Source organism: Strix aluco, chromosome 12 (assembly GCF_031877795.1).
Source record: "Strix aluco isolate bStrAlu1 chromosome 12, bStrAlu1.hap1, whole genome shotgun sequence".
Classification (NCBI taxonomy): Eukaryota; Metazoa; Chordata; class Aves; order Strigiformes; family Strigidae; genus Strix; species Strix aluco.
The window spans coordinates 13,891,364-13,912,484 of record NC_133942.1 but is presented as its reverse complement, the minus strand read 5'-3'; the positions used below and the strand labels follow the sequence as shown (position 1 = coordinate 13,912,484).

General features: G+C 44.1%; 2 protein-coding genes across 11 annotated transcripts in view; one reads left to right on the top strand and one right to left on the bottom strand.

Annotated features, from left to right (window-relative positions):
- RAB11A (RAB11A, member RAS oncogene family) overlaps window positions 1-6,330 on the top strand; it is a 37,982-nt gene extending 31,652 nt beyond the window's left edge. For both annotated transcript variants that reach the window (XR_012624788.1, XM_074836863.1), the window contains one exon: window positions 838-6,330. Coding sequence is in view for 1 of the 2 variants with exons in the window: in XM_074836863.1 (XP_074692964.1) it covers window positions 838-952 (115 nt within the window). In the remaining variant the exon portion in view is untranslated. The remainder of the gene's footprint in view (window positions 1-837) is intronic.
- MEGF11 (multiple EGF like domains 11) overlaps window positions 1-21,121 on the bottom strand; it is a 306,379-nt gene that overhangs the window by 10,359 nt on the left and 274,899 nt on the right. For 2 of the 9 annotated variants that reach the window (XM_074836843.1, XM_074836845.1), the window contains one exon: window positions 14,373-14,747. The exons of 6 other annotated variants lie outside the window; for them this stretch is intronic. In XM_074836843.1, the coding sequence (XP_074692944.1) occupies window positions 14,515-14,747 (233 nt within the window). In that variant the 3' untranslated portion in view covers window positions 14,373-14,514. Of the gene's footprint in view, window positions 1-6,323; window positions 6,391-14,372; window positions 14,748-21,121 lie in introns of those variants that run through there. One more of the 9 variants, XM_074836846.1, reaches the window with a different exon arrangement.

Genomic DNA, 21,121 nt, shown 5'->3' with positions numbered 1-21,121 from the left:
AATAACTGATGTGCCAATAGTCCCTAAGTGACTACAGCGGTCTGAAAATGCAGCAACTGAGAGCAGAGAGCTGACAGCAAAGACTTCTGCCTTATGCAATGCTGCAAGAACTTGCTGTTCCTTACAGAAGCAGCGAAAGAAGGGGATGGGAACCTTTTCCATTTTCACTACTGCAAATTATCCTAGATATCAATCAAAAGGAAAATCTGATGTAAACCTTTAAATCTTTTTAACTATAGAATCTGATATTTCTTATTGACTAGGAAAATCAATACAAATTTGGTTACTGAGATAGGAATGTCTTTGTGGCTTATGGGATTCCCAATCAAGTAACTACGTTATGCTGGTAAAAGAGCAAACGACGTGTCCCAGAGGTCCCAGCTATTTGTCCTTGCATGTCCTCTGGTCTCTACAGAAAAAGCAGTCACCACCACTGGCAGTGCCATATCAGTCCTTTTTTCACGACAGCTTTGGTTTTTTGCTAAATAAGAAAAATCACTAAATTAGACAATAAATGTGTTACTGGCACATCAAAACCAAACCCCTTTGCTCCAATTCTCAGAGTGCCCATCCCTGAGCACAGGAAGAGGGCTGGTGGTACACAACTGGCTCTCTATGATGGGGCTCTTTCCCTTCTGGCCAAGAGTGATCCCCCCAAACCATTTGAGCACCTTCTGCTTTGTTTTCCACCACTCCTTCTGAGCCAGTTCCCAGACTCACCCCCTGAAAGATGCAGAGGGAAAGGCTGACTGGGTGCTTTGGGCATAGCGGGGAAGCTCTTTCACATAACAGCATTAGCTGTGTGCTTTATTTCTCTCCTGTATTCTGCTTGGGCAGGGTCCTGAGTGAAGAGGATGGAGCTAATTCACCCCTTGGCTCACATCCACAAGCCTGGGCTCTCTTTCCCAGCAGCAGTGCTCCCAGAGGTCATCCTCCTGCCAGGGCTAAGTAAGCCTCCAGGAGCGCCCCAGTGGTGTTTCAGCCAGCTTCACAGAAGACACAGCGTGCCTCTAGCAAGAAGCAGCTCACACCACACAGAGCAAGCCTGGCATGTAAGAAGCTGGTGAGCACCCAACTGGGGTTATGGAGTGGAGGGGGCCATAGCCATGAGGAAAGAGCAGTGGCAGGGAAGTAAAAGAGATCCAGGCTGAGCCATGGGGAGCAGCATTGCTCATGTAGTGCAACAGCAACAGAAAAGGAACCTCTGGCTTTGGAAGACTGGGATGAATAACTTTGCTCAGGACCATGATCCATCCTTCCAGTCCTCCCCAGTAACTTTAAAATATTGACCAGCCATGCTGGAGTTAGAGACAAAGCAAGCAGCAAAAAACACAGGAGTGATCCTGTAGGACAGTATCCTCGTAACTGTTGGGGATTAATGAGCTGGTTAAAATAAGGACCATGAAGAGTAAGTGACTTATCGAAACAGAGGTTACCCAGGGAACAGTCAGCTGTGCTCGCTGCACAGCCCATCTTTGTACAAGAATGTTGCATCTGTTCTGAGCACCCTCATCAGATCTTTACAGCATGTTCCCACTGTGACTATGAAGGTCTGAATGAAGGCTGGAGCCTTGGGGCTGCTGTGAGGATGCAGCGATATCAACCAGCTCTTTTGGTGGCTCAGAGGGGAAGGACTCCACCTTCTGAGCACATCTCGTTAGCTCAGCTCCATGTGAGCTCCTGCCAGTTCTATTGGAAATGTCAGGCACGTCTGGAAGGGTTTCTGCAGCAGCACCAGATCACTGTGCCTGCTCTGAATAAGCCTAAACTTGCTGTGAGAGCCTTCCCGAGGGCAGGCTGCCGTATTAACACAGGGTTTGTCTGAGTGACCCTGACTTCTGGTTCTCAGCCAGGTAACAGGCAGTCCTTGCCCACACCAAGCTGCAAAATAGCACATTGCCACACTTCAGCTTAGTTGTCACTTAGTCCAGTGTGGCTGTAGAAAACTGAGAATCCTTCTCATGGGAAAATGGCTAAGAAAAGGTGGGGTACACCTGCTAGGAAAGGTACAGGTAGGGCTGGTGCTGCCTTGGGAGGGCTACACGATCCCTGAAATCCCTTCCCAACCTATTCTCTGTAATTCTGCCTTTCTACCTTTAGTCTTCTTTTATGTCTGTTATAATCCTGTGGGTTTTATGACCCATTTTTGTGTATTCATTGCATTCCTCAGGAGGTGAATGATGGATACATTATTTTTTAAACTGAAAAAGTAGTTAATGTGGAAAAGCATAAACAGTCCAGGAATCTGGCACTTCAGGAAAGCCTAGGTTTAAGTTTGAAGCTAAATAGTTGCTGGAGTGGAATCAGCCTCGACTGGAAATATTTTTCCTCACCTCTTGGCTTTGAGAAAAATGCAAAGTCAGCCCTGAATAAAACTTTGTGGCTTTGGTCCTCTGGAATAAATGCAGCTTTGAGTCATTCAAAATGTGCTGCAAATCACACTTTAGTCTCTGCACTGAGGACTGCTGTTAAAAAAAGCATCACAGATAAAACCATTTTTGTCTGCAGCCCACTGTGTCCAGCACTCAAGCCAATGATCATAACAACCTTTTCTGCACTCAGTAGGTGGTTTAGGGCTTTTGACTTGCTTGGAATAGCAGCTGGAAGCTGGACTCTGCAATTGCTTAATGCAGACTGGACTAGAGCAAGAGAGATTAGTCACAGGGCAAACAATTCCGGTTCTGCAACAAGAGAGAGCAAATAGAAAATGCAAAGACAAGCCATTCCTTGAAACTGGTAGGACTAGGCTGCGTTGAACAGGTAGTGACACACAGCGAAGGTGACAAAGCATCTCTTCTTGGCACCACAGAGTCCCCAAACTCTGATCTAAAGCACACGCCCATGAGAATTACTTGTGCAAATGTGCTCATCACTAGACTCCAAGTCCATTTAACAGATATGATTATCTCTCTGACAAAGCCTGATATTTGAAGCTCACAAGCAAATGTGCCAGCAGTAAAAATACAGGCTGTGTTCTGCCCCTTGCATTTCCCAGTTGGAAAGAACACAAACCTGGCAACTTTAGTCCTACAAAACAGGCAAAATAATACCTGCAGTCTGGTGAGATCCACTGTATGTGTATATACAGTGGTTTATACATATGTACACTTTTATATATACGTAGGATATATGCATAGACATGCATACACATATGTAAGACTTTTTCTACACAATTTCTTCCTGTTAGGTTCAAAGAGAGCCCTATTGATATCAGAGGGAACACACGCATTGACTTAGATAAGTGTTACATCGTGGCCTAGGTTAAGACTAGTTTTTCTTGGCATCACGTACAGCAAACAGCCTCTGGCCATCTGACACATGCTCTGACGAGAAGCTGGTGTTGGGTCAGGCAGATTCACTCTCATGTTTTCTTGCCACGTTTGCTCTATCTCCTTGATCTGCGCTGCTGTGGCAGTGTGTAGGACAATCATCTGAAATAATGACCATGGTGGACTCTGAAATGGGCTGTTCCTCTGGCCTTGAGCCCCCTCGGTATGGACAGCCCTTTCTCTGCTCCTTCAGAGAACATCTGTCTTTCTTTCCCTTTCCAAATAAAATGTCTGAGGAATGACTCCTAGCTGAGCAAAGATCAATGATGCAAACCGTGAGCAATCAAAAGGTGTTTTCCAAAGCTGTAAAAGTGCAGCCTACAAGAGCGAGGAGAGCAAAGAGGGGTTAATTAAAGCACTCAAACCTGTTACCTGTGGGATTGCCTTTATGAGCAAATAGAAAGTACATGGTATTTCCAGAAAGCATTCTGTTATCCTCTTTTAGACACAGATGTAGAGATACATTGCTTGGAAGTGAAGAGCTGTGTTGCCAAGCACACAGAAAAGGGCATGATACCACCAGTCAGCTGAGCAGTAGTGCTCTGCTCCTGCTAGAAACAGTGTCCTGACTTCTCCTGAGCTGCCAGCCGCTGCTCCTGAGTAAGGCAGCATCTTCTCCTTGGGAGTAGCTGCTTCTCTTGCTCTCCCTGAGCTGTGAGATCAAAGGGGAGTCTAAGCCTTGATCCAGTGTGGTAGCGAGAAGCAAGGGTTTCCCCATCAGAAGAGTCCCTGAATGCTTACAGCCGGTTTGAGCACAGCCATGACCCTGAAAAGTGACGGTATGCTGCAGTTCAAGATATAAAATGTGTCAGCCTGGGACAGATCTGGACAGCATCCAACTTTGAGCACAGTATTTGATCAGAAGTGCATTTCATAGGTCAAAAAAAAAAAAAAAAGAATTAAGAAAACTCCTTATGATTGCAGGTTTTAGAAGATGAGTGCCCGAGTTAATTTTCACATGGATATTCTTACTACTTCCTTTCCCCCAACTATAATTCATATTTATGACACTTGCAATTTCTAACAAGCCTACAGATATTTTTGTGAGCCTGATACTCTTTCTCATGCGGCTGGTCCAAAGAGCCTGTCCTTCGGGACCAGTGCCTCTGTCGGAGGAGTTGCTGGTGGAAGAACCAGGGAGGTGATCAGAAGAATTGAGGGTTTTCCATCCATTCCGAATTTCTCTTCCATTTCCAATCTTCCCTGCTTCCAGCTCACTTACACATCTGCTCTCTACAATATTTCATGGGGTCACAATAGAGGAGTTGTCCACTGCTATTTTCTCTATTTTTAACTGAATCCAGCCATGCACAACACTTGGCTGCTATTCCAACACATGAGCTGGAGCATCTGTGTCATAAAAACTAAGGCTAATAGTGGGATGAGGTGGTACACCTCTTTAACTCTTCAGTACTTTCATGCATGATGCAGTTTAAAGGTCAAGATCCCCTCTGTGACCTTATTAGGCTTCACTTTTATTTTAAGTTTACAATTCAAAATTGAAGTTTTTCACTTTCTTCTGAAATTTTCCCATGTGAGTGAAATCAGCAGTTTTTATTGCACAAAAGCCACACCATGAAATGAAAACATTTTATAGGTTCATGTAAAAATGGCTTTGAACTGAGCAAGAATTTATCATTACGAAAGTTAGCATAAGCAAGCATTAATTTTGGTACTGAAAGGGAAGAAAAATATATCTCTTTTATATCAATTAGTGTGAAAAAGACATTTTGAAAGAAACAAGGAAAAAAGTATCTGGCATGTAAAATGCCATGGAAAGAATAGTGACTGTTTCGCTGGAGACCACTTAGCTGAAGTATTTATCACTTCTACATCATTCTTACTGCAAAGGCATTTAGCATTGCTTCTGCTGGTAAAATAAAATGCATGAATGCAGGACAAATGTGGCATACAGGGAGTTTAGGACACCGCAAGATAAAAACAAATAAAGCTAGTGAGCAAAGCAGTAAAATGGTAAAAGGAAAATTGACTTGATTTGAGGAGCATTTGGAAATCCTCACTACCCCCAACTCTCCATGTTACGTACAGATAAGCACAAAAGCAGTTCTGCAGTTTATTATACAGAAGAAAACATTAATGTTGATAATGATGGAAAAGGTTTTGCATTAAAGCTTGACAGGTTTGTGATTTTCCTGATGCAGGGAAGACTTGTTCTTTGGAGCAAGGCATGGTGTGTGACCAAAAGAGCAGTGACAAGATGTGATGCCTGGTAGTGCCCTGTGTTAATTCCTTTGCCATGTGAGCCGTGAGATAGTTGACCTTAAAAATCCCATAATACCACTTTCAGTAAGATATTAGTAATCCCAATAAAGGAAAGGGAAAATGCTTTCTGTCACTGACAAGCTAAACTCCAAGTGCTCAGATAGGAAAACAAATTGCATCCAAAGCACTAAATCTGGATAGATTTTGAGATGAGAGCTGCTAAAAACCCTGTTAAAACTGAAGCCAGGGAGAATAAACTCAGAAATGGCAATTAGACTTCACTATTGGCTTGTTTGCACTGGCTGGTTGTTTGAAATTGCCTGAAAAATGGCCACTGTATGATTAACTGGGAGATAACAGGGTGTATCGCACGCTCCAGCTCCTGCCAGAGGCTCCACAGTTTTATCAAGATGCCAGTATTTAGTGCTAAACTTTATGAAGCATGAAAGAAAAAAAAAAAATCCCAAATTTGAATTTTTAATGTTCTAAGTTAGTCCTTGAAAAAAATGTATAGAGTAGATGATAGTGATTCAAACTGAGCAACCGAGGAAGGGAGACCAGAATGAATATTGGCTCTGCTTTCCCAATCCGTGGTTTGTGGTAAAGGAAACAATTTTAATTCTTCATCTTTCACTACTGGCAATTCTGATTGTGAGATAAAGACAGCACTGATATCCTTCATTATTGTTAATGCCTTTATGAAAGGCTGATTTGGATTTGGAATTGCTCTAAAGTCTACTAAAGTGATTAAATTGTTTAAAAATTACTGACCTAGTTCACTCAGATAGCTGTAGGGTCTCCAGTCTGCAGTTTCTCTGTCAAGGATTTTGTTACTGAGCTGTTCAAAAAGTATGATAATGGGTTAATGCTGTAATAAACAGACAGTTCCCACCCAAGACTTCAGCCCAATGATGTCATGAATAAAAATGGGAGATGACTATTACCTTGGTCTCACCATTTGAGTTCTTTATCTGTATGAATTTGACAGTTGTTCACTAGCATTAGGGAAAATCACAAAGGAAAGTCACTTCACCAAGCAATGAACACAAGCATGCTGGAAAATAGAGGATTTCCTTTGGTAACCAGTAATCACGACTCGAATGCCTGTGTACATGGAGTGGCATGCTGGCAGTTTCAAAATAACTAATGAACATGGATGGATCAAAACCACCTACATAACATGCAGATAGGAGCTGCTCGGAACAAAGGGGATTTGCTAACGCATCTGTGTATTTAGTTAGGAGAGATGTAATGGCTACAAGATTTCTCTCAATTCAAGGAAAAAAACGTTGGCAATAACGAAGCATAAAACCCCGTACAGATCTGCCAGCAAAAGCAGAGAGGAGTCCAGGGCTCCCATCCAGATGCTACTGTTGGAAAAACACCTCTTGCAGCATGACAGCTGGGACCCCCCGTGTCCCAGGGCACCTGTGCCAGCGCGGCTGGAGAAGGCTGATATTGTATTAAGCACATCTGTCAATATGCTCTTGATTTTTCTGCCGTTTGTAGAAGCCTCACTTGAGCTAGGTAATGCCTAAGTACAACACCGAGAGGCAAGCACAGCGTCTGTCTGAGGGATGGGGGTTTGGGGGGCCTGGAGTGAGCTCGCTGGAGCATCTCTTATGGCACTCAGTGAAAGGAGAGGGGCTGCTGCTTTGGGGGTGCACAGCTCCACCACAGCAAAAGTGGCTCTACAAAGCGTATGGTGATCAGGTGAGTCCCAGCAAGGAGGAGCTGTGAATCACTGTAGTTGCTAAAGCTGCTGAATTTTCCACCTGGACATTTTTCACTTGAAAGCCACACCTGCTGAAAGTACAGCTGGTTCTGAGGAAGTGTCAGTTCAAGAGCAAATCCCAATCCCATTTCCGGAAAATTAGTTATGAAGCCATCGTTGCTCTTCTGTGTCTGCTCCCAAACTGGAAAGCCTCCTGCCTCTGTTTCAGAGGGTTCAGCTCTGCTATTTTACTATATTTACAAGGAAATGCTTAACAATAAAAGAGGTTAAAATTGAAACAAAGTATTCAAAATTGCCACGACATTTCTTTTTTCCTGATCTGTCATTAATTTTTGCTTAGCTTTCATAATGGGTTTTAAGACATGGAACAAAAAAGCTCACTGATGTGTTCAAGTCCATTGGGATATAAAATCCCAGCTGGTACCCAGCACCTACAGCCAGACCCCAAAGGTATTGTCACCCACCTTCACAGTCCTATTTAACAGCCCTCAGGGCCAAAGCCACCCCACTTCAGGGTGCAGCAGCCCCGCATTATCCCTGTGCCTGCAGAGCACCCACTGTCCCTGGACATTGAGGATGGTTTTGCAGGAAGCCCAGAGTCCCCCGACACTCCTGGAAATACCTGACAGTGCAAGTGTCACCTGAGGGAAGGGGGACGTGGCCCTGTGCTCTTAGGTCAGGTAGTCCCATGTGTCCCCTGTGTGTGTGGTCACAAATATCTTTACGTTGTGCTATCAGCCCAGGAGCCCTGCAAAGGGTGAGGTGCACTGGGCAGGGTGCTGGACAAAGAAACATGATGGGCCAAACCCTGTTTTGGAGAGATTTCCTTAAAGGAAACAGCCAGATGGGATGGGATAAAAGGGCTGTCCTGTGTAGCAGTTGGGGACGGTGCTCTGTGCCATGTAACACAGACAGAATCTCAGGGACAGGGCAGTCACCAAGCAAAGTGGTGGAGCACACCACGACCTGCAAGGAGTAACCATGTCATGGGAGGTGAAGAAATACAGCAGGAAGGAGAAATGCTGGCCACAAAGAGGGGAGGAGGGCATGGGGCTGGGCAGCCATGCAGCTCCTCTGCCCCTCGGTCTAAATAGGGACCACACTGATGGGGCTTAGGGTCAGGAAATCTCTGGCAAAAGTTCCTCTATGGGGACCAGCAGGATCCTCCCAGCCAGCCAGACGTTCTTCCGCAAGCTTCCCCCAAGCTGGGTCACTGAGGATAAAGCTGCAGAGCTCTGCAGCCTCTCCCTTATCTCTAAGGAAAGCACCTGCAACTACTCCTCTCTACCAGGACTACCACATTTAGGACAACTACACTATATATTAAAAAATGCACATTGGCATTTAGAAGCTTTTATCTGATCGCAGAAACTGGGTTTCATTTGGGTGAAGGTTTGTAACAACCAGAGGCAAAACCTTGCCCTCATTGACTGAATCCTGCTGATTGAATTCCATTGATTCAGGATGCAGAAAGTGGTCTGATGTGTTTCTACACCAAATGTAATCTGCCCTGGCTTAGACTGACACGGGAGAAACCACGGTGCGAGCACTGCACAGACACACAGCAGAGAGCACAGGTAGAAAAGGCTGTGCATGCACACACATACACACAAAATGTTGGGTCTCTCTACAAGCAACTGCACAGTACTTTTAGAGTTATTCAGCTGAAGCTTTTACACAAATAGGTTTCATCATTTGCAAAGCATGTAACTGTGCTCCAAATGGGCCAAACTCCAACCTGGAAGAAAGATTTAGGACATGCAATAGTGCAGATACACTGACCACACACACACATAGATGTGTATATATATATATATATATATATAAAAAAGTTTACACACAGGCACACACACAGACAGATATAGATTAACGCCAGCACACTGAAAGAAGCCCATTTCAAATCCATCTGAAATCCAGGCTCTGGCTGAAAGGGACCCTGCTGCTGAGCCACCAGCACTGACCTTGAAAGAGGCATTAATTCAGGGTGGTTCTGTGCCCTGAGCTGTGCGGGAAGTGAAGCCAGATGATCACAATGGTCCCTTGTGGCCCCACAGTCCATGAATCTCACATCAGACAGCACCAGCAGCACAGTGATAGCTATATCTAGTGCCTCATCCTGTTCCTTCTCATTTTCTGTCTCTATATATTCCCACTAAGGTAACATGTGTCATCAGCTCATTAGGCACCTTTGCACCAGCCACTCTTCTCAAGGACATGCCCAGAGCAGAGAGAAAGTTGATAAAGCTGCTTGCCTGCAATATTTCTAGAGCACTCGTTGCCCCAGAGCAGTGGCTGTGACTGCACATCCTTGCTCCTGGCATGGGCTGTGCATCTGGCGTCTCCCAGTTGACAATGCAGGAGTCATTTCTTTATTATTCAGCAGTTCCTTGTACTCCCCCAAAACCGGGAACATAAACACTGACAGCGGATACACGGTACGGAAGGATGGGGCAGTCAGAGCAAACAAGCAAGGCCAAGGTGATGAAAAGCAGATGGGTTTGTGATGTGGTCATAGAGAACGTTCCTGGCCCTACGCTTGGCCCGTGGAAATGAACACAGCCCCTCTAACGGCACTGTCAGTTTTCATCAGAGGAGTCCATGGCTTTCTTCTTCATTTCAAAACTTGCAGCAATAACATGAATGCTGATTTTCAATCCAGCTGCACCACTTGGATCACATTTATTAAAGTCTTGGGCTTTCTATTAAAAGCCGTGTTTTTGCAGGATTTATAAATCAGTTCACAAACCTAAAATTTGGCATGAAGAGCTATGGGCTAGAATTGATTTTTTTTTAATGAAATGATTTGGGGACATTTCTAAGATTTTCAGAATGCAGTAATTATGAAGAAATGTGATTATAGCTGTCTCTGTGCTACTATCATTTCTTAACACTATAATTTGTTAACTCTTTTTTTTTTTTTTAAGATAGAAGATACTTCAATTTTTAGTGTGAAGCAAAATTGCTTTTCTGGAGGAAAAAATACTTCATAGTAAATTTATCCACTAAAAATACTACCTTGTAATGTTAGCAATTTGGTTAAAACTACCTCATGTCTGGCAACTTTTCCTTTAAGATCAACGGGGTACTAGCATGAGTGAGGCAAAGTCATTATCTGCCTGTCTGAAATAGCTGGATAGATCACAGTGGCAAGCTGATCACCAACATGCCATTTGTCAGTGCTCTTAGTTTTTTAAAGAAGTCCATGGTGATTAGGCAAAGAAGTGCTGGCAGGAACTCCATCATACCCTTACCTCCAGGAGAGCAGTTGATAAAGAGTTTTGCCATTAACTTCCCTGACTATTGACTTCAGGTTTCCATGGTCCAAGTCCGTGTTTCTCAGTTTTAGATGGCCATCCTGAACACTCTGCAGCGATTCTGTATTTGCAGTCTTCCTTTTTCTTGGGCAAGTTTTAGTCAAAGGTACATTAATGATGCTTTCTGTGGTTGAATTCCTTTTTATTAGCTGGGTGACATCCAGTCAGACCATTTCCAGTGACCTCTGTTTTGCAGTTTCTAATTTTATGTGAAGTCTTTGGTAGGATTTAGAACTTCCTTTAATAGATGTGAATCTGCTGGCTTTAAAAATTCAGGACATCTAATAGCAATTGATTTTTATGATGTCTGTAGAAGCCAGCAACACCTGGACTCTAGCTGCGATGCTGTTCTCCTTTGGTAGGGAGTGAGGGTGGAATTCAGAGCTCTGCAAAAGCACAAGGTGAGAATCCTCCATTTGCTTGTGACACACCAGTGCAGCTGTCTCATGCTTTATACAGACTATTCTTCAGAAACTTTTGCAGCCTTTTGTAAAAGTGAGATATATTCCAACATTCACGCACAATTCAAAAACTCAGATACAGAGCTGGCATTGAAGCACTGAGAGTGGTTCTGTGAATGAGCCCACTGAACTCCCTGTGGTCTTTAACTCGAGCAATGAGAGCTCTGATGTGAAGACACGGGTATGGAGGTAAGCATGTATCTCTTCTTATCTGCTTTGGAAAATTTTATTGCAGTAATTCTGTGGCACAATTTCACTTGAGTTCATGTGTGATACTTCTTGATAACTTGCAGCATCGTTATTATTTGCTTCTGCACATGTCATAAGAATAAAGGCCAAACCTACTTGTAGGAGCTAATAAACAAAGGTCAAATTTTGGCTTCACTTAAACTGGTAGTAAAATGTCTACTGCTTTCAGTGGGGCCAGCATTTCACCCACACCGACTCTGCAAGCTCGCTCGCATGGGAAGGGCATTTACTGGTAGCAACGTGCTGGTAGTTACAAACTTGGACTGAGATGCAGGAGCCTCTGCCTCCTCCTTAACATCCGAGATGCAGAGCCATCCTCCTGGACCTTGCACAGAAACAAAGCTCAGCCCTCCAAACTCCTGCTGGCAGCTGGAGCAGGGTTTAGGGATACAGGACTGGAAGGGCTTTGATCACTCAGTCCCTGAGTCCAGCCACCTTTTACTGCAAACGCCCAGGCACATGAACACTTGGATAGCTGATCAAGCTCCATTTTAACAGTAATCAGATTTCTTTGTCCCATTAGTCTTACTGGGAAGCTATTCCAAAATCTCACTGATCTGATGTTAGAAATTTAATTTCCAGCTTCGATGCATTCATGGCCAGTTCATCCTCATTTGTTCTTGTGCCATCTCTGTCATCTAACTTAAATAGCTCTTCTCCCTCCTAGTGTTTACCTCATCGTATTTATAGATGGCAATCATACTCCCTCTCAGCATTCATTTTGCTAGATAAAAGAAGCCAAGCCTTTTTTTAGTCTCTTCTCATACACTCCCCCTTACCCTCCCACTTGCTTTTGCCTGCATGTGTTCCAGTCTGAGTGCTCCACTAGCACATCTAACCAGTCCTATACACACCAGGAGGATTTTAAGGCCTCCACTGGTACTTGTCGCTCAGCAACTTCAAAGTTTTTACCTACAGGACACACGTAGGGTCCTGAGCAGTGGCCAAATGTCTGTCTGGCAGAGGGGAAGTGAGGAGGTGAAATACCTTCCTCCTGGTCCCAGAAGAGATGCGGGAAGGCTTGGCACTGCTCCCTTCCTGTGAGGACAGATCTGTCTCACAAACCACGGTCCTTGATGCAATACTGGACCTTTTAGCTTCTGCTGTCAGGCATCCTTGCCCCCCTTGCTTCCCTAGGGAAATGCCCACCGTGTACACTGATAGCAGCAGGGTCAGGAAACGCAGCCAACAGCGCAGGACAGCTGCAGCCAGACGGACCCTTGCTGAGCCGGTACAGGCCTGGGAGAGGAAAGCAGAGACAGCAGGAAGGAAAATAGAAATAATATGTGTATAGTTGGGTGGGAAACAAGAACAGGAAAACGGACATGAGAAAAAACCAAAAAAGATAATAGAGTGGAGAGAACACCAGAGGAAGAGGAGAGAAAAGGTAAAATAAGACACAGAAAGAGAGGACAAGAGGGGCAGGGGGAGCACACGAGAGAGCAAGCCTTCTCAAACCGGAGCAGGGCTGCATCTCCCCCTTGCCCTGTCTTTGTACCTTTGCCCAAGCTGTCTCTCTGAAAGAAGTGACAGAGGAATGGCTCCAGTCCATCGCCTCAAGGCATGATCTCCTTTGAGCACGGGGAGGATAATACATGCAGGGCTCTGGCTCAGCAGTTCAGAGATTCCTCTGCCATTTTTTTCATTTTGCATCTGTGCTGGTTCCTTTGTGACCCCAGCTGGCACTATAAAGAAATGAATCCTCCAAGTACAACTTGTGCACATTTCCCTGCAGAAAGTGGGAATGGCACCAGACAAACCGATTTGGAAATGAAACTCGTTAAGGCAGCCATTAGGGGCTTTATATGCTCTTTTGTCTTACTTGGCCGGAGAACTGCATAGACAGAAGCAGCATATTTTTGGCCATCCTCAGCTATTCAGCACTGCAAAGCAGTCTCATGAATAAGTAAGATGGTGGGAGATCTAAAGGAAATATCAGGACATATATTTTGATAAGTGCCCTGAAAATACCAGATCCATTGTTTTTTCTTTTTGGAATATCAGGGCAACTGCTGACTGACTACTGATAGTACTAGAATAAAGTGAGCAGCTTCCAGGCTAGTCCAAATGCATCACTTGGGTTTTAAACCTTTTTGGCAGCTTAATATTTGAAGTAGCTTGGTGACAAGATGGCACTGCAGGCTGGGAAACCAGGATAGGTGCTTGCTTTGACCTTTTCTGAATTCATTTAAATTACGGCAACAGGATTAGTGGTCCAGACCCACACTCACGGTGTTCATCCTAAATTTGACATTATGAGCGTTTGCATTTTCAATTTGGGGAGCAAAAATGCATGATGCAAGGGGACCATCTACACTGGAAAACATATTTACACATCTGTCTAAACTTTCCTCTGAGAAATCTCTGGAGCCAGCCCTTTTATTACATTTTAATGAGATTTTCTTTTAATAACCAAGAAATGACTTACAGGAGCACACGTAGACATATTTTTGCATGCCCTGTCTCATACAATAGTGTCTTTTTTGCATTAATCTTGTTCTCATGGCTTTCCAGTTAGCAGAGCTACATTTGGATTAAGGGGATGCAGCCTGCAAGTACCATCATTTTTAAAGCTGACAACCTTGATGATATCAATTGCATTTCTGTTTTCCTCTGCTCCATACCCTTTGCCCCACCTTGGCTTATTAAGGCTCTAAAGGAAGAGCTGTCTTACAATGTACTGTATCTAAATCTATAGCTAAAGTGGTGAATTGAGTAATAGTGTTGTCCATGAATGGTCCTGGGCAAGCAACAGCGACATGTGATAAGTAAGGTACTCCTGGATGTTGGAGCAATACAGTCTGAATAGCTCTGCTGGAGAGCCCTAAGTAACAGCCCTGCTCTCAGAATGCCCCCGGACAAGAACAGTGCTCAGCAGCACCCTAGATACCTTCTTGCATCTACCCTCTTGCCTGTGTCAGCGGGAAATTTGTGTGTCTACTGATCTGGGAAACAATGACATAGCAAAGGTAGATTACTGTCTTAATGCTTCATTGATTTGTTATATTAATGGTAATTACAATTACCTCGTTATTTTTCTTTTCTGAGAAGCAAACATACCTTATAGTTGCTAAGGCACTAAGTCTTATTGACCCAGACAGGCATGTGCTGGAGCTCCAGTCCCCATGCACAGAGATTATGAAGATACACAGAGGGAAAAGCAGACCTTTTTGTGTCTGTTAGAGCTATGATGTCAGGAACTGCTACGCTGGATTGTTAAATAATGCTGGCAGACAGCAGGATCCAACAGGCATTGCTTTGGTTGATTTCCTTGAACTGATAAGAACATTGCTACAGTAGGGTGGGATAATATCTACCTTACTGGAGCTGTTTCCATCCAGATTACTGGTAAAGAAGCGTGAAGTCACACCACATGAGAGAGTGTGGTAGCTTGGATTGGAAAAACAATGTACACTGCCGCTACCTTGAGATACGTCTGGGAAGAAAACAAGTCATCACAAAATACTTTGGAAGCCATAACGATTCTTAAGAAACTGAAAACATGCTAGAGACAATGTAGTTTAGAAAACTTTGTTAGAGTACTGAATGTTATAAAACATCTGCAGATGAAATCTATCCTGTATTATGATGGTGTGAAGCTCTTGACTATTAGCATTAAATATAAGATTAAAAAGCAAATATTTAATTAATACAGTGTATCTTTTTGAAGATCTTAAAAAAGTAATTCCTGACAGTCCAGCTGCTTTGCAGGTGAGGGAAGAAACGCAAAACTCAGGAAAAGCATGGTCTGCAACACAGTTTCTTCCTTAAACACATGTAAAAGCTACCGATGAAAATAACCCTTGCAGTTATGAAACAATTAATGAAAACTTTTTTGTTACGAAAAAGGTAGTTAATGTTAGAAACCAAAGTGCTATAACCATATGAGGGAGTCTAAAACATTCTACACAGCTTTTTGTGCAAATGCTTAGAAAAAAAGAAAGCTGCAGCACTGAAAGGCAAACTTGGGCAGTTACATTGTTATGCTTAGAGACATTTTAACTGTTTCCTCACTTTAACTTAGGAACACTTACCAAACAAAATAATTTACCAAGAAAGGCATCATATTTATACTGGCAGTTCTAATGAAAACATCAATCCCAATCTAGTTCCAGCTGAATAACAAATTGATAAATATTTCAAAGTACCATCAGAAGAAAGGCTGAAAAATTTAAACTGAAGCAGCATCATTCAAACAGCCAAGCCCTGTAAGAAGTAAACGAATGGGTTTTAATAAACCATGGGCTTAAATTGTAGGCAGAAAGGTTATAGGAAACATCTTCACAGGGAAAGGGTAATGAAGTGCTGGGGTGGCTGTTCGCGCCCATCACCAGAGGTCTGTAATGAAGGTTGGCAGCAGATGGGTGAGGAAGGACTCTGACCGGCTGGCACTGTCTGCAGGAGGGGGGTACCCAGTCACCATCGCCTCTACTTGCCCTCTGCGTTCCTGCGAACATGCACTTTGCTTTGCTGACATCTTGTGGAGATCAAGATTTAGCTTAATTTACTGCAAAATATCCTGTTTCAGATAAGTGGTTTTATCTGCAGGGTGTCTATTACATAAGTGCTGTGGCACGCAGCTGAGAGGAGAAACGGCACACGCACATGCATATCTGACCGAGCATTTATTTTCTGCTGAAACATGCAGAGCAATTTTTGAGGTCAGCTCTATTTTGTAGTAAGTGCAGAGCCTTTTAGTTCTAGCTATTTTCCGAGGTTGTTGCTAACAAAGTATCTCAGATCAGGATGTGATTCCCCAACTAAAGTCTTTGCATTTAACTTCTTTCAGCTAGCCACTGCCCAGCACAGCAGCCAGGCTGCCAGGATTTTGCCATCTGCCCTAACTATAACTCTGTGATATTTGCAATAGAATTAACAAGAAACAGATACCTCTTGGGGTCTGCAAATGAGAACCGGGGCTGGAACACAAACACTGTGCTCAGTATATGCCCATCACAAACACAGCTGCTCACATACAGCCTTGAACCTGCTAATGAGGGATTGGCGGCTCACCGGGGGAGCAGAGCTCATCCACCCTCCTCACAACCTGCGGTCCCAGTTAAATATAGACACTTGAAACCATGTCTTTCTGCTTTGTAGGTGAGTGTTGATGGCTGAGTCACACCAGCTCTCAGCTCTGCCTTCCCCCTTCCCTTATCTGTCATGCCCTCGCTCAGCTGCAGGCAAGAAGGACCAGCTCAAAGGAAAAGAGGCACAGTCCACTGCCTTGCTGCAAGATAAGAGGGCACATACCGACGGTTATTGTGAGCCAGCTGACACATTACAAGTTCACACCCAGCTTATCTGGCCCTAGCTTGTTTTGTGCACCCGAAATGAGCTGAAGGAAAAGTCTACCAGACTGCCCTACTATTAGCACAGCGTTGAATTAATGATCCTGAGCTTGTACACAAGTCTGCATCACCAAAAATCTTTTCTTCCTTCATTGCATGCAGCACCATATACTCAGAATTACTCCTTCTACACAGTTCCATTTGGTCGATAGTTAAGTACCTACCCAGGCTGATTTACCTTGATAGCACAGTCCATTTTCTACACATTTATTCATGAAGCTCTTATAACTGCTGGCTGGAAATACATCAAATTCAAATCTAATGCTATCCCAGTTACAAAAAATAACCCAAAAAACCCCACAAAAACCCTTTCTTCCCAAAGATGGGAATTTTATACTGCTGTGAACAGTAAGCAAGGACTAATGCCTAAAAGAGAGGGAATGATTTAAATTAAAACAAAACAAGAAACCCCAAAGGTTATGTTAATGTTAATATGGGGAGATCAGTGCTGTGAAGGGATCCATGACGGCAGAGTCCTGCCGTGCGCCCCTCAAGCCTGAGGCTGTGCTCCAGTGGAAGACCCATGAGGTCTGGATGAAGGCCAGAACCTCTATCACTTGAAAGACTGAGCTTCTGCCCCGAGCCAGGGCTGAGGCACAGAGCATTGGCCCCATCCTGCAGCGGCAGCAGGATAGTGTAGTGTGGAAACTGGGCACAAGGCCAACCATGAAAAAAGGGAATAAGTAAGCACTCTGCAGTAAACACAAACCCAGATATCTCAAGCTGCAAAATGGAACTGTTTTCTTCTTCTTGTGTGGATCTTCTCCACCCATACAGAGTGTCACTGGGGGGGCTGAAGACTCCAAGCAGGAGGGTTCACTCAGCCACCTCCTACTACACATCATCTGCAGATCACTTCTGTAAACACCTTGTCTAGGCTGCAGGATTCATGATGCTCTGTTTGTATCAAGCATTGCTTAGGTTTGGCTCTCAGCATAGGAGTCACTCATAGCAGAAAGTTTCAGACCTCAAGCACCACTTCTAGCCCATAACCACATCTTTGTAAAAGTCCTGAAATCTCTGCTGCTCTCCAGCCGCATAGTTTTCCCTTCTGTCCCCATCTCCTTGAATTAACCTGCACTTTAAAATCTTTTGTTGGATGCAATGTACCATTCTCATGCTGGGGAGCACTATTTTGATTTCAGGCTTATTTGGGAAAGTCTGCTCTCAAATCCATGTGCTGTCATTAAGCTCTCCCAGCATGGGAGGTTTTCTTTCCCACTGGCTGCTGGGCAGAGTGTGTATTTTGCTGCCACATCCTTCATCCACAAATGCAGAAGAGTCTAAGGGCTGCCCAGGGGGTTCCCCTTCCTTATAATCTCCCTCACACATATGCATGGATTATCAGCTGAAGACGTAAAGACCAAAAACATCCTCCAGAAATAAATGAATGTGCTGGAAGAAATTACTGCCTCCAGGAGCTAGGAATCTGCATATGTGACTCTATTCAGAAAATAACAACAAGTGTACCCTAACAGGAGGAAACAAACAAAATAACAACACTGGTGATTCAGGTTAGCCATAATGTTATGACCCATACAGGGCTGGATATCGCAGTCATTGTTCAGCCGAATTCCTGCTGAAGTCTGGTGGGTTTGTCTGTTTGTTGCCCTTAATCCACACACAAACCTCCAGGGGAAGGTTGAAATCCCTGTTACCTCTATGTAACACTGCTACTGTCCTTCAGCAGCCTCTGCAGCGCAAAGGCACACGTGCACTCATATACACACATGTTCTTGCCATCCAGCCATGTCATGAGTCTCTATTTCTTATCTGTGATCTTGCCTCAGTATCCAGCTCCCCACTTTCTGCTGGGAAAGATGCACGTCACCACCTTTTGCTGTCTTTCTGCTCTATGGAAGTGAAAGGCTGAAAACAGCATTGGGAAGGCCAAAGTTGAAAAGGTTACTGATGGGTAGAAAGTTTCAGTAGGAGAACGTACTTGAGGACAGTCAGAATTTGGCAGGGAGCTTTCAGAAGCCCTTGTCTAGAATTTGTAAATGCCCTTCTAAAACAAAAACCAAAACTTGAAACAATGCTGATATGTGCAGACAATTTTGAGATGAAGATGAAGCAGTGTGATTTCTAACTTCTTAGTCTTCCTCTGCAAGCTCAGATAGTAGAGTTTTTCAAGGGGGAGGCAGGAAGAAAATTGTTCTTGTGACCTCCAGAAAGAGATGGCTGACCCCACTCAGCCGCAGCTTCCTGAATGATAAAATTTATATTGCTACAAGGACTGCACAAAGAAAGAAAGAAGAAAGAAGAAAGAAAAGGCCCAGTCTCTGCATCCCCATCGCTGACTGAGATGAACAGGAAGGAACCATTATCCAATTTCTTTCCAGAGAAGCCCATACACCACCACTGACCTGGTGCTGTTCGGGGTTGCAAGGACCTGGTACTTCAGGTTTTTTACAAACTGAGCTGACACAGAGCAGCAATGCCACAAGGGCAAGAATTAAATTCATTGTCATTTCCAAAGGACCAGAAGAGATCCCACATTCAATGCAGCTGAAGGATGTGATCCCTCAGATATTTATGATGAATCCAGGAATTCAGTCATCCCCCAAATATTTTTTTTCCTCAACTCCTTAAGTATCGTGTGGCATCAGGAGCTCTGGGATAGGTGGCTGTGTCTGAAATGAATGTGAAGAACACCGCAAAGGGAGATGCAATGCCTACAAAGACATAACCTGCAAGGACAGTCCTGGGCTACCAACGTCTTTGAGCATAATGGCTTCCTCTCTGTGGCTGAGCAGGAAAGTCATCTATCTATGATAACTTTGAAGGATGAGAGTATCCTTTCTCAGCATTAGCCTTTTTCTGGAATTCTTGCAGAGTTTCAGACTGGGATACCATCAGGTCGATTGGAAAGTCTCCAGTCATGGCAAAATATGGAGGAAAAACAGCTGAGAGAATTTTGTTTCCTTGTCTGAAAGGAGAAGCTCAATCACTCCAGTCAGGAACTCCCAACCTCAGCAATATTCCTCCCCTTACTTCGAAATCTGTAAGTTGTGTCTCTTAAGCACGCTGGGTTACACATACATTAAGTAGAAAAGCACACAAATAAATGAGGTGTAGCAAGCTTTGTAAATGAATGGATAAAGTGCCAATATGAAAGAAATGGATTGCTGAAAAGTTCAGAATGTTTTTCCATGCCAGCGGCTGTGATCTGCTCTCTTGGAACTCGGAGCCTCGCTGCTGCTGAGATGTGCCACAGTTGTCTTTTGCATGTTCATGGTCTGGCTCTTCAAATGATGTTGAAATGACAAATTTCAGGCCAAATTGTGCTGGCAACTAGCCAAGGATCAGATGAGCCCTCTCTGGCAACAGTTTCATACATTTCTTACCCAAATGGGCAGCTTAAGCAAGAGCCTGCAAAGCTAAAATTCAAAAATAAGAGGCAATGGGAGGAGGTCCAAGGCTGATTTCCCCCCCCCCCCCCCCATCTTGTAGCTATCAGAAGAAGTAATGCTCTAGTATAGGCTTGAGTGGTCTAAATATGAGTTTAGTCAGTGGTGTTCAGCAGACAGCCCCTGACGTGTGATATGCCATCGCAGGATACCATGCCCCTGACATGAGGGCTGGAGTCATGGTGCCATGAGAAAAGCTCCTTGGTTAAGCCCCAGCTGTAGCCAGGCAGTAATATTGTTGGCTTGGTGGGAGAGGCTCCTTCCAGGTGTATCCTGGGCAGGGAAGTCCAGAAGCTTCCAGCCATTCCACCCCGAGATGGCACAGAAGCCAAGTCAAGAGCCAGCAACAAGTGGCTGGGCCTTGTGCATTCAGACTAGAAAGCAGAAAGAAAAAGTCAACGCAGAACTGGGAAAGCAGAGCTGCCAGGCCAACCTCTGCGTGTTGCAGGAGCTTGTATTTACTTGGACTTACAGTGTCAGCCATGTAAAGGGAAATAAAGAAGCGAAGTGCAGTCAGAGGGCAGCAAACCCCAAGACGATCCCCACTAGAGATAGCTTGGAGGAAACAAGAAGGAAGTAAAGCCATCTCCTGTCTGGCATCCTATCTGATACTGGCCATAGATATGACGGCTTCAAAAAGGAGATCACATCCTCCAAAGTTTAGCCAATCTGTCAACAAAAGCTGTCCTCCACAGCAGTAGCAGAAAATAGAAAGAAGCAAGAAATGTGATCTCAGAATGACTTTTTTTTTGGATCTTAAAGAGCCTTCCTCTTCCTCTCGCCTGCTTTCATCAGCTCCTGTGAAGAAAATTCACACCAGCTGTCTTGACAACAGGGATTGGTCTGCACACAGAAGAAAGTGACAGCGAACAGGACGCCTCAAATCACAAACTGCAACATAGACAAAAATAAAACCTTACGATTGACCCAGTCAATCCCATTCCTGAAGCAAAAAAAGTCTCCTGAAGGTTTCACAAAGGGAAAACTCTGCACTGCTATAGAACGCAGCTGATTTAAAAAAAATGGAGTTGATGTATTCCATGCAGAAT